Source organism: Haliotis asinina, chromosome 11 (genome assembly GCF_037392515.1).
Source record: "Haliotis asinina isolate JCU_RB_2024 chromosome 11, JCU_Hal_asi_v2, whole genome shotgun sequence".
Taxonomy (NCBI): Eukaryota; Metazoa; Mollusca; class Gastropoda; order Lepetellida; family Haliotidae; genus Haliotis; species Haliotis asinina.
Window position 1 is genome coordinate 51,241,302 of NC_090290.1, and position 14,093 is coordinate 51,255,394.

The 14,093-nt window shown below is 43.6% G+C and overlaps 2 protein-coding genes across 2 annotated transcripts in view; one reads left to right on the top strand and one right to left on the bottom strand.

Moving 5' to 3' along the window:
• LOC137255888 (carbonic anhydrase 1-like) overlaps positions 1 to 13,866 on the top strand; it is a 36,511-nt gene extending 22,645 nt beyond the window's left edge. The window contains exons 7-8 of the mRNA XM_067793469.1: positions 555 to 703; positions 13,669 to 13,866. Coding sequence (XP_067649570.1) covers positions 555 to 703; positions 13,669 to 13,797 — 278 coding nt within the window. The 3' untranslated portion in view covers positions 13,798 to 13,866. The remainder of the gene's footprint in view (positions 1 to 554; positions 704 to 13,668) is intronic.
• LOC137256396 (DNA-directed RNA polymerase II subunit RPB1-like) lies at positions 1,342 to 13,090 on the bottom strand (the record flags this gene model as incomplete). The annotated part of the gene is made up of 4 exons (XM_067794241.1): positions 1,342 to 1,491; positions 1,986 to 2,438; positions 4,691 to 4,780; positions 12,692 to 13,090. Coding segments are annotated over 4 exons (1,092 nt in total), but the record flags the coding sequence as incomplete, so codon positions are not given.
• Positions 13,867 to 14,093: the final 227 nt, after the last annotated feature.

A 14,093-nucleotide genomic window follows, 5' to 3' on the forward strand; every position in this document is an offset into this window, starting at 1 on the left:
TGCTCTATCCGGATTTAAATGTGATAATTTTAATCTAGCATCTGAAACTAGAAGATGCAATAAAGTTAATTCCAATGAGTGATTATGTTTATTTTGTAAACTGAATGACATTGAGGTGAATTTCATGTACTCTTTAAGTGTGAACATTTTGTTCTGATGTAAGGTTAAGATATATTCATAAATATGTGACTGATTTTGATCCAAATGCCAATTTCATCATTATGAAATCAAATAATTATTAAAGATGTAATATATATTTTTCAACTTCAACTCATTAGATATGTTTCTCTTAAACACCTTGTGGTGCACTAAAATATCAACATCACTTGCAAATGATGGCCCCGGTGGTCTTTTATTAAACACATCTGTCTGTCTGCTCGTCTGTCTGTCAAATTACGCTCAGACCCGATACATGGATCATACCTACCTTTGTTCAAAACTTTTTTATTTCTGTTCAGGCAACGCGTCTCTTCCATCATGGCCAGTGGCATATCTTAACGCTAATAGCTGGGACATCATTACAATGCAGTCGACCCATAAATGATTCGTTCCAGGTGGCCTGAACGTGAGCTTCAACCCAGATCTATTGCTGCCTCCATCCCGTGACTTTTATTACTACTACGGCTCTCTAACTACGCCCACTTTGTCTGAGAGCGTTCTGTGGCAGGTGATGATGGAGCCGTTGAAGATAAACAGAGAGCAGGTAAGTACTGATGTGACCCTGATGATATCTTGAAGTAGGTGAGTACTGATGTGACGCTGATGATACCTTGAAGTAGGTGAGTACTGATGTGACACTGATGATACCTTGAAGTAGGCGAGTACTGATGTGACGCTGGTGATACCTTGAAGTAGGTGAGTACTGATGTGACGCTGGTGATACCTTGAAGTAGGTGAGTACTGATGTGATGCTGATGATACCTTGAAGTAGGTGAGTATTGATGTGATGCTGGAGATACCTTGAAGTAGGTGAGTACTGATGTGATGCTGGTGATACCTTGAAGTAGGTGAGTACTGATGTGATGCTGGTGATACCTTGAAGTAGGTGAGTACTGATGTGACGCTGATGATACCTTGAAGTAGGTGAGTATTGATGTGACGCTGGTGATACCTTGAAGTAGGTGAGTACTGATGTGATGCTGATGACACCTTGAAGTAGATGAGTACTGATATGACGCTGGTGATACCTTGAAGTAGGTGAGTATTGATGTGACGCTGATGATACCTTGAAGTAGGTGAGTACCGATGTGACGCTGGTGATACCTGGAAATAGGTGAGTATTGATGTAACGCTGGTGATACCTTGAAGTAGGTGAGTATTCATGTGACGCTGATGATACCTTCAAGAAGGTGAGTATTGATGTAACGCTGATGATACCTTGAAGTAGGTGAGTACTGATGTGACACTGAGGATACCTTGAAGTAGGTGAGTATTGATGTGACGCTGGTGATACCTTGAAGTAGATGAGTACTGATATGACCCTGGTGATACCTTGAAGTAGGTGAGTATTGATGTGACGCTGGTGATACCTTGAAGTAGGTGAGTACTGATGTGACGCTGGTGATACCTTGAAGTAGGTAAGTATTGATGTAACGCTGATGATACCTTGAAGTAGGTGAGTACTGATGTGACGATGGTGATACCTGGAAATAGGTGAGTATTGATGTAACGCTGATGATACCTTGAAGTAGGTGAGTACTGATGTGACGCTGGTGATACCTTGAAGTAGGTGAGTACTGATATGACGGTGGTGATACCTTGAAGTAGGTGAGTACTGATGTGACGCTGGTGATACCTTGAAGTAGGTGAGTATTGATGTAACGCTGATGATACCTTGAAGTAGATGAGTACTGATATGACGCTGGTGATACCTTGAAGTAGGTGAGTACTGATGTGACGCTGGTGATACCTTGAAGTAGGTGAGTACTGATGTGATGCTGATGATACCCTGAAATAGGTGAGTATTGATGTGACGCTGGTGATACCTTGAAGTAGGTGAGTATTGATGTGATGCTGGTGATACCTTGAAGTAGGTGAGTACTGATGTGATGCTGGTGATACCTTGAAGTAGGTGAGTACTGATGTGATGCTGGTGATACCTTGAAGTAGGTGAGTACTGATGTGATGCTGGTGATACCTTGAAGTAGGTGAGTACTGATGTGATGCTGGTGATACCTTGAAGTAGGTGAGTACTGATGTGACGCTGGTGATACCTTGAAGTAGGTGAGTATTGATGTGATGCTGGTGATACCTTGAAGTAGGTGAGTATTGATGTGATGCTGGTGATACCTTGAAGTAGGTGAGTACTGATGTGATGCTGGTGATACCTTGAAGTAGGTGAGTACTGATGTGACGCTGGTGATACCTTGAAGTAGGTGAGTACTGATGTGATGCTGGTGATACCTTGAAGTAGGTGAGTACCGATGTGATGCTGGTGATACCTTGAAGTAGGTGAGTACTGATGTGATGCTGGTGATACCTTGAAGTAGGTGAGTATTGATGTGACGCTGGTGATACCTTGAAGTAGGTGAGTACTGATGTGATGCTGGTGATACCTTGAAGTAGGTGAGTATTGATGTAACGCTGATGATACCTTGAAGTAGGTGAGTATTGATGTAACGCTGATGATACCTTGAAGTAGGTGAGTACTGATGTGACGCTGGTAATACCTGGAAATAGGTGAGTATTGATGTAACGCTGGTGATTCCTTGAAGTAGGTGAGTACTGATATGACGCTGGTGATACCTTGAAGTAGGTGAGTACTGATGTGACGCTGGTGATACCTTGAAGTAGGTGAGTATTGATGTAACGCTGATGATACCTTGAAGTAGATGAGTACTGATATGACGCTGGTGATACCTTGAAGTAGGTGAGTACTGATGTGACGCTGGTGATACCTTGAAGTAGGTGAGTACTGATGTGATGCTGATGATACCCTGAAGTAGGTGAGTACTGATGTGATGCTGGTGATACCTTGAAGTAGGTGAGTACTGATGTGACACTGGTTGACACTTTGAAGTAGATGAGTACTGATATGACGCTGGTGATACCTTGAAGTAGGTGAGTACTGATGTGATGCTGGTGATACCTTCAAGTAGGTGAGTACTGATGTGACACTGATGATACCTTGAAGTAGGTGAGTACTGATGTGATGCTGGTGATACCTTGAAGTAGGTGAGTACTGATGTGACACTGGTGATACTTTGAAGTAGATGAGTACTGATATGACGCTGGTGATACCTTGAAGTAGGTGAGTACTGATGTGACGCTGGTGATACCTTGAAGTAGGTGAGTACTGATATGACGCTGGTGATACCTTGAAGTAGGTGAGTACTGATGTGATCCTGGTGATACCTTGAAGTAGGTGAGTATTGATGTAACGCTGATGATACCTTGAAGTAGGTGAGTACTGATGTGACGCTGGTGATACCTTGAAATAGGTGAGTATTGATGTAACGCTGGTGATACCTTGAAGTAGGTGAGTATTCATGTGACGCTGGTGATACCTTCAAGAAGGTGAGTATTGATGTGACGCTGATGATACCTTGAAGTAGATGAGTACTGATATGACCCTGGTGATACCTTGAAGTAGCTGAGTATTTATGTAACGCTGATGATACCTTGAAGTAGATGAGTACTGATATGACGCTGGTGATACCTTGAAGTAGGTGAGTACTGATGTGACGCTGGTGATACCTTGAAGTAGGTGAGTACTGATGTGATGCTGATGATACCCTGAAGTAGGTGAGTATTGATGTGACGCTGGTGATACCTTGAAGTAGGTGAGTACTGATGTGACACTGATGATACCTTGAAGTAGGTGAGTATTGATGTGATGCTGGTGATACCTTGAAGTAGGTGAGTACTGATGTGATGCTGGTGATACCTTGAAGTAGGTGAGTACTGATGTGATGCTGGTGATACCTTGAAGTAGGTGAGTACTGATGTGATGCTGGTGATACCTTGAAGTAGGTGAGTACTGATGTGACACTGGTGATACTTTGAAGTAGATGAGTACTGATATGACGCTGATGATACCTTGAAGTAGGTGAGTACTGATGTGACGCTGGTGATACCTTGAAGTAGGTGAGTACTGATGTGACACTGATGATACCTTGAAGTAGGTGAGTACTGATGTGATGCTGGTGATACCTTGAAGTAGGTGAGTACTGATGTGACACTGGTGATACTTTGAAGTAGATGAGTACTTATGTGACGCTGGTGATACCTTGAAGTAGGTGAGTACTGATATGACGCTGGTGATACCTTGAAGTAGGTGAGTACTGATGTGATGCTGGTGATACCTTGAAATAGGTGAGTATTGATGTAGCGCTGATGATACCTTGAAGTAGGTGAGTATTCATGTGACGCTGGTGATACCTTCAAGAGGGTGAGTATTGATGTGACGCTGATGATACCTTGAAGTAGATGAGTACTGATATGACCCTGGTGATACCTTGAAGTAGGTGAGTATTGATGTAACGCTGATGATACCTTGAAGTAGATGAGTACTGATATGACGCTGGTGATACCTTGAAGTAGGTGAGTACTGATGTGACGCTGGTGATACCTTGAAGTAGGTGAGTACTGATGTGATGCTGATGATACCCTGAAGTAGGTGAGTATTGATGTGACGCTGGTGATACCTTGAAGTAGGTGAGTACTGATGTGACACTGATGATACCTTGAAGTAGGTGAGTATTGATGTGATGCTGGTGATACCTTGAAGTAGGTGAGTACTGATGTGATGCTGGTGATACCTTGAAGTAGGTGAGTACTGATGTGATGCTGGTGATACCTTGAAGTAGGTGAGTACTGATGTGATGCTGGTGATACCTTGAAGTAGGTGAGTACTGATGTGACACTGGTGATACTTTGAAGTAGATGAGTACTGATATGACGCTGATGATACCTTGAAGTAGGTGAGTACTGATGTGACGCTGGTGATACCTTGAAGTAGGTGAGTACTGATGTGACACTGATGATACCTTGAAGTAGGTGAGTACTGATGTGATGCTGGTGATACCTTGAAGTAGGTGAGTACTGATGTGACACTGGTGATACTTTGAAGTAGATGAGTACTGATGTGACGCTGGTGATACCTTGAAGTAGGTGAGTACTGATATGACGCTGGTGATACCTTGAAGTAGGTGAGTACTGATGTGATGCTGGTGATACCTTGAAATAGGTGAGTATTGATGTAGCGCTGATGATACCTTGAAGTAGGTGAGTACTGATGTGACGCTGATGATACCTTGAAATAGGTGAGTATTGATGTAACGCTGGTGATACCTTGAAGTAGGTGAGTATTCATGTGACGCTGGTGATACCTTCAAGAAGGTGAGTATTGATGTGACGCTGATGATACCTTGAAGTAGGTGAGTACTGATGTGACACTGATGATACCTTGAAGTAGGCGAGTACTGATGTGACGCTGGTGATACCTTGAAGTAGGTGAGTACTGATGTGACGCTGGTGATACCTTGAAGTAGGTGAGTACTGATGTGATGCTGATGATACCTTGAAGTAGGTGAGTATTGATGTGATGCTGGTGATACCTTGAAGTAGGTGAGTACTGATGTGATGCTGGTGATACCTTGAAGTAGGTGAGTACTGATGTGATGCTGGTGATACCTTGAAGTAGGTGAGTACTGATGTGACGCTGGTGATACCTTGAAGTAGGTGAGTATTGATGTGACGCTGGTGATACCTTGAAGTAGGTGAGTACTGATGTGATGCTGATGACACCTTGAAGTAGATGAGTACTGATATGACGCTGGTGATACCTTGAAGTAGGTGAGTATTGATGTGACGCTGATGATACCTTGAAGTAGGTGAGTACCGATGTGACGCTGGTGATACCTGGAAATAGGTGAGTATTGATGTTACGCTGGTGATACCTTGAAGTAGGTGAGTATTGATGTAACGCTGATGATACCTTCAAGAAGGTGAGTATTGATGTAACGCTGATGATACCTTGAAGTAGGTGAGTACTGATGTGACACTGAGGATACCTTGAAGTAGGTGAGTATTGATGTGACGCTGGTGATACCTTGAAGTAGATGAGTACTGATATGACCCTGGTGATACCTTGAAGTAGGTGAGTATTGATGTGACGCTGGTGATACCTTGAAGTAGGTGAGTAGTGATGTGACGCTGGTGATACCTTGAAGTAGGTAAGTATTGATGTAACGCTGATGATACCTTGAAGTAGGTGAGTACTGATGTGACGATGGTGATACCTGGAAATAGGTGAGTATTGATGTAACGCTGGTGATACCTTGAAGTAGGTGAGTACTGATATGACGGTGGTGATACCTTGAAGTAGGTGAGTACTGATGTGACGCTGGTGATACCTTGAAGTAGGTGAGTATTGATGTAACGCTGATGATACCTTGAAGTAGATGAGTACTGATATGACGCTGGTGATACCTTGAAGTAGGTGAGTACTGATGTGACGCTGGTGATACCTTGAAGTAGGTGAGTATTGATGTGATGCTGATGATACCCTGAAATAGGTGAGTATTGATGTGACGCTGGTGATACCTTGAAGTAGGTGAGTATTGATGTGATGCTGGTGATACCTTGAAGTAGGTGAGTACTGATGTGATGCTGGTGATACCTTGAAGTAGGTGAGTACTGATGTGATGCTGGTGATACCTTGAAGTAGGTGAGTACTGATGTGATGCTGGTGATACCTTGCAGTAGGTGAGTACTGATGTGATGCTGGTGATACCTTGAAGTAGGTGAGTACTGATGTGACGCTGGTGATACCTTGAAGTAGGTGAGTATTGATGTGATGCTGGTGATAACTTGAAGTAGGTGAGTATTGATGTGATGCTGGTGATACCTTGAAGTAGGTGAGTACTGATGTGATGCTGGTGATACCTTGAAGTAGGTGAGTACTGATGTGACGCTGGTGACACCTTGAAGTAGGTGAGTACTGATGTGATGCTGGTGATACCTTGAAGTAGGTGAGTACCGATGTGATGCTGGTGATACCTTGAAGTAGGTGAGTACTGATGTGATGCTGGTGATACCTTGAAGTAGGTGAGTATTGATGTGACGCTGGTGATACCTTGAAGTAGGTGAGTACTGATGTGATGCTGGTGATACCTTGAAGTAGGTGAGTATTGATGTAACGCTGATGATACCTTGAAGTAGGTGAGTATTGATGTAACGCTGATGATACCTTGAAGTAGGTGAGTACTGATGTGACGCTGGTAATACCTGGAAATAGGTGAGTATTGATGTAACGCTGGTGATTCCTTGACGTAGGTGAGTACTGATATGACGCTGGTGATACCTTGAAGTAGGTGAGTACTGATGTGACGCTGGTGATACCTTGAAGTAGGTGAGTATTGATGTAACGCTGATGATACCTTGAAGTAGATGAGTACTGATATGACGCTGGTGATACCTTGAAGTAGGTGAGTACTGATGTGACGCTGGTGATACCTTGAAGTAGGTGAGTACTGATGTGATGCTGATGATACCCTGAAGTAGGTGAGTACTGATGTGATGCTGGTGATACCTTGAAGTAGGTGAGTACTGATGTGACACTGGTGATACTTTGAAGTAGATGAGTACTGATATGACGCTGGTGATACCTTGAAGTAGGTGAGTACTGATGTGACGCTGGTGATACCTTGAAGTAGGTGAGTACTGATGTGACACTGATGATACCTTGAAGTAGGTGAGTACTGATGTGATGCTGGTGATACCTTGAAGTAGGTGAGTACTGATGTGACACTGGTGATACTTTGAAGTAGATGAGTACTGATTTGACGCTGGTGATACCTTGAAGTAGGTGAGTACTGATGTGACGCTGGTGATACCTTGAAGTAGGTGAGTACTGATATGACGCTGGTGATACCTTGAAGTAGGTGAGTACTGATGTGATCCTGGTGATACCTTGAAGTAGGTGAGTATTGATGTAACGCTGATGATACCTTGAAGTAGGTGAGTACTGATGTGACGCTGGTGATACCTTGAAATAGGTGAGTATTGATGTAACGCTGGTGATACCTTGAAGTAGGTGAGTATTCATGTGACGCTGGTGATACCTTCAAGAAGGTGAGTATTGATGTGACGCTGATGATACCTTGAAGTAGATGAGTACTGATATGACCCTGGTGATACCTTGAAGTAGCTGAGTATTTATGTAACGCTGATGATACCTTGAAGTAGATGAGTACTGATATGACGCTGGTGATACCTTGAAGTAGGTGAGTACTGATGTGACGCTGGTGATACCTTGAAGTAGGTGAGTACTGATGTGATGCTGATGATACCCTGAAGTAGGTGAGTACTGATGTGATGCTGGTGATACCTTGAAGTAGGTGAGTACTGATGTGACACTGGTGATACTTTGAAGTAGATGAGTACTGATATGACGCTGGTGATACCTTGAAGTAGGTGAGTACTGATGTGACGCTGGTGATACCTTGAAGTAGGTGAGTACTGATGTGACACTGATGATACCTTGAAGTAGGTGAGTACTGATGTGATGCTGGTGATACCTTGAAGTAGGTGAGTACTGATGTGACACTGGTGATACTTTGAAGTAGATGAGTACTGATTTGACGCTGGTGATACCTTGAAGTAGGTGAGTACTGATGTGACGCTGGTGATACCTTGAAGTAGGTGAGTACTGATATGACGCTGGTGATACCTTGAAGTAGGTGAGTACTGATGTGATCCTGGTGATACCTTGAAGTAGGTGAGTATTGATGTAACGCTGATGATACCTTGAAGTAGGTGAGTACTGATGTGACGCTGGTGATACCTTGAAATAGGTGAGTATTGATGTAACGCTGGTGATACCTTGAAGTAGGTGAGTATTCATGTGACGCTGGTGATACCTTCAAGAAGGTGAGTATTGATGTGACGCTGGTGATACCTTGAAGTAGGTGAGTACTGATGTGATGCTGATGATACCCTGAAGTAGGTGAGTACTGATGTGATGCTGGTGATACCTTGAAGTAGGTGAGTACTGATGTGACACTGGTGATACTTTGAAGTAGATGAGTACTGATATGACGCTGGTGATACCTTGAAGTAGGTGAGTACTGATGTGACGCTGGTGATACCTTGAAGTAGGTGAGTACTGATGTGACACTGATGATACCTTGAAGTAGGTGAGTACTGATGTGATGCTGGTGATACCTTGAAGTAGGTGAGTACTGATGTGACACTGGTGATACTTTGAAGTAGATGAGTACTGATTTGACGCTGGTGATACCTTGAAGTAGGTGAGTACTGATGTGACGCTGGTGATACCTTGAAGTAGGTGAGTACTGATATGACGCTGGTGATACCTTGAAGTAGGTGAGTACTGATGTGATCCTGGTGATACCTTGAAGTAGGTGAGTATTGATGTAACGCTGATGATACCTTGAAGTAGGTGAGTACTGATGTGACGCTGGTGATACCTTGAAATAGGTGAGTATTGATGTAACGCTGGTGATACCTTGAAGTAGGTGAGTATTCATGTGACGCTGGTGATACCTTCAAGAAGGTGAGTATTGATGTGACGCTGATGATACCTTGAAGTAGATGAGTACTGATATGACCCTGGTGATACCTTGAAGTAGCTGAGTATTTATGTAACGCTGATGATACCTTGAAGTAGATGAGTACTGATATGACGCTGGTGATACCTTGAAGTAGGTGAGTACTGATGTGACGCTGGTGATACCTTGAAGTAGGTGAGTACTGATGTGATGCTGATGATACCCTGAAGTAGGTGAGTATTGATGTGACGCTGGTGATACCTTGAAGTAGGTGAGTACTGATGTGACACTGATGATACCTTGAAGTAGGTGAGTATTGATGTGATGCTGGTGATACCTTGAAGTAGGTGAGTACTGATGTGATGCTGGTGATACCTTGAAGTAGGTGAGTACTGATGTAATGCTGGTGATACCTTGAAGTAGGTGAGTACTGATGTGATGCTGGTGATACCTTGAAGTAGGTGAGTACTGATGTGACACTGGTGATACTTTGAAGTAGATGAGTACTGATATGACGCTGATGATACCTTGAAGTAGGTGAGTACTGATGTGACGCTGGTGATACCTTGAAGTAGGTGAGTACTGATGTGACACTGATGATACCTTGAAGTAGGTGAGTACTGATGTGATGCTGGTGATACCTTGAAGTAGGTGAGTACTGATGTGACACTGGTGATACTTTGAAGTAGATGAGTACTGATGTGACGCTGGTGATACCTTGAAGTAGGTGAGTACTGATATGACGCTGGTGATACCTTGAAGTAGGTGAGTACTGATGTGATGCTGGTGATACCTTGAAATAGGTGAGTATTGATGTAGCGCTGATGATACCTTGAAGTAGGTGAGTACTGATGTGACGCTGGTGATACCTTGAAATAGGTGAGTATTGATGTAACGCTGGTGATACCTTGAAGTAGGTGAGTATTCATGTGACGCTGGTGATACCTTCAAGAAGGTGAGTATTGATGTGACGCTGATGATACCTTGAAGTAGATGAGTATTGATATGACCCTGGTGATACCTTGAAGTAGCTGAGTATTTATGTAACGCTGATGATACCTTGAAGTAGATGAGTACTGATATGACGCTGGTGATACCTTGAAGTAGGTGAGTACTGATGTGACGCTGGTGATACCTTGAAGTAGGTGAGTACTGATGTGATGCTGATGATACCCTGAAGTAGGTGAGTATTGATGTGACGCTGGTGATACCTTGAAGTAGGTGAGTACTGATGTGACACTGATGATACCTTGAAGTAGGTGAGTATTGATGTGATGCTGGTGATACCTTGAAGTAGGTGAGTACTGATGTGATGCTGGTGATACCTTGAAGTAGGTGAGTACTGATGTGATGCTGGTGATACCTTGAAGTAGGTGAGTACTGATGTGACACTGATGATACCTTGAAGTAGGTGAGTACTGATGTGATGCTGGTGATACCTTGAAGTAGGTGAGTACTGATGTGACACTGGTGATACTTTGAAGTAGATGAGTACTGATTTGACGCTGGTGATACCTTGAAGTAGGTGAGTACTGATGTGACGCTGGTGATACCTTGAAGTAGGTGAGTACTGATGTGACGCTGGTGATACCTTGAAGTAGGTGAGTACTGATGTGATCCTGGTGATACCTTGAAGTAGGTGAGTATTGATGTAACGCTGATGATACCTTGAAGTAGGTGAGTACTGATGTGACGCTGGTGATACCTTGAAATAGGTGAGTATTGATGTAACGCTGGTGATACCTTGAAGTAGGTGAGTATTCATGTGACGCTGGTGATACCTTCAAGAAGGTGAGTATTGATGTGACGCTGATGATACCTTGAAGTAGATGAGTACTGATATGACCCTGGTGATACCTTGAAGTAGCTGAGTATTTATGTAACGCTGATGATACCTTGAAGTAGATGAGTACTGATATGACGCTGGTGATACCTTGAAGTAGGTGAGTACTGATGTGACGCTGGTGATACCTTGAAGTAGGTGAGTACTGATGTGATGCTGATGATACCCTGAAGTAGGTGAGTATTGATGTGACGCTGGTGATACCTTGAAGTAGGTGAGTACTGATGTGACACTGATGATACCTTGAAGTAGGTGAGTATTGATGTGATGCTGGTGATACCTTGAAGTAGGTGAGTACTGATGTGATTCTGGTGATACCTTGAAGTAGGTGAGTACTGATGTGATGCTGGTGATACCTTGAAGTAGGTGAGTACTGATGTGATGCTGGTGATACCTTGAAGTAGGTGAGTACTGATGTGACACTGGTGATACTTTGAAGTAGATGAGTACTGATATGACGCTGATGATACCTTGAAGTAGGTGAGTACTGATGTGACGCTGGTGATACCTTGAAGTAGGTGAGTACTGATGTGACACTGATGATACCTTGAAGTAGGTGAGTACTGATGTGATGCTGGTGATACCTTGAAGTAGGTGAGTACTGATGTGACACTGGTGATACTTTGAAGTAGATGAGTACTGATGTGACGCTGGTGATACCTTGAAGTAGGTGAGTACTGATATGACGCTGGTGATACCTTGAAGTAGGTGAGTACTGATGTGATGCTGGTGATACCTTGAAATAGGTGAGTATTGATGTAGCGCTGATGATACCTTGAAGTAGGTGAGTACTGATGTGACGCTGGTGATACCTTGAAATAGGTGAGTATTGATGTAACGCTGGTGATACCTTGAAGTAGGTGAGTATTCATGTGACGCTGGTGATACCTTCAAGAAGGTGAGTATTGATGTGACGCTGATGATACCTTGAAGTAGATGAGTACTGATATGACCCTGGTGATACCTTGAAGTAGCTGAGTATTTATGTAACGCTGATGATACCTTGAAGTAGATGAGTACTGATATGACGCTGGTGATACCTTGAAGTAGGTGAGTACTGATGTGACGCTGGTGATACCTTGAAGTAGGTGAGTACTGATGTGATGCTGATGATACCCTGAAGTAGGTGAGTATTGATGTGACGCTGGTGATACCTTGAAGTAGGTGAGTACTGATGTGACACTGATGATACCTTGAAGTAGGTGAGTATTGATGTGATGCTGGTGATACCTTGAAGTAGGTGAGTACTGATGTGATGCTGGTGATACCTTGAAGTAGGTGAGTACTGATGTGATGCTGGTGATACCTTGAAGTAGGTGAGTACTGATGTGATGCTGGTGATACCTTGAAGTAGGTGAGTACTGATGTGATGCTGGTGATACCTTGAAGTAGGTGAGTACTGATGTGACGCTGGTGATACCTTGAAGTAGGTGAGTATTGATGTGATGCTGGTGATACCTTGAAGTAGGTGAGTACTGATGTGATGCTGGTGATACCTTGAAGTAGGTGAGTACTGATGTGATGCTGGTGATACCTTGAAGTAGGTGAGTACTGATGTGACGCTGGTGATACCTTGAAGTAGGTGAGTACTGATGTGATGCTGGTGATACCTTGAAGTAGGTGAGTACCGATGTGATGCTGGTGATACCTTGAAGTAGGTGAGTACTGATGTGATGCTGGTGATACCTTGAAGTAGGTGAGTACTGATGTGACGCTGGTGATACCTTGAAGTAGGTGAGTACTGATGTGATGCTGGTGATACCTTGAAGTAGGTGAGTATTGATGTAACGCTGATGATACCTTGAAGTAGGTGAGTATTGATGTAACGCTGATGATACCTTGAAGTAGGTGAGTACTGATGTGACGCTGGTAATACCTGGAAATAGGTGAGTATTGATGTAACGCTGGTGATACCTTGAAGTAGGTGAGTATTCATGTGACGCTGGTGATACCTTCAAGAAGGTGAGTATTGATGTGACGCTGATGATACCTTGAAGTAGATGAGTACTGATATGACCCTGGTGATACCTTGAAGTAGGTGAGTATTGATGTGACGGTTATCACCAGGTGAATGTTGTGCAGCATACAATTAGTATCCAGTATAACCCCGACCTAAGACGTGTGTGCGCGTGCGTGTTTGTGTATGTGTATTTATGTGTGCGCGTGCGTGAGTGTTTACGTGCACGTTCGTGTTTGTGTGTGTGCGTGCGTGTACGTGCGTTTTAGTGTAAACGTGCGTGTTTGTGCGTGTACGTGCGTCTGTGCTTGTGTACACACCCGTGCAGTGTAGAATGATGATCTGTGTTTCAGCTGGCACGCATTCGAGCCATGGAGACACGCGTCCCAGGTAAATATCTCGCCGACGACGGCAACCTGCGTCCGACTCAAGCACTCCGTGGCAGGCGTATACTCGCCAACTGCTGTCACAATAAGTATTAATGTGTTCACGACGCACCGGGACACATAATGTCAGAGAAACCCTGTTCATAAAGGATTTCGTTCTCTTCAGCTCTGCTGAGTTGGTTATTTGTGGTCTGCGAGCCGTATATAGGGAGCCATGGTATACCAACCGTACACTGCGAGCCGAACACTCTGAGTGAGCACACAGACTAGAACTGAGACAAACTGCTACCGAGCACTGAGAGACTTCTACTGAACACTGACAGACTGTTACTGAACACTAACAGATCGTCACTGGACACTGCCAGACTGCAACTGAATACTAAGAGGCGGTC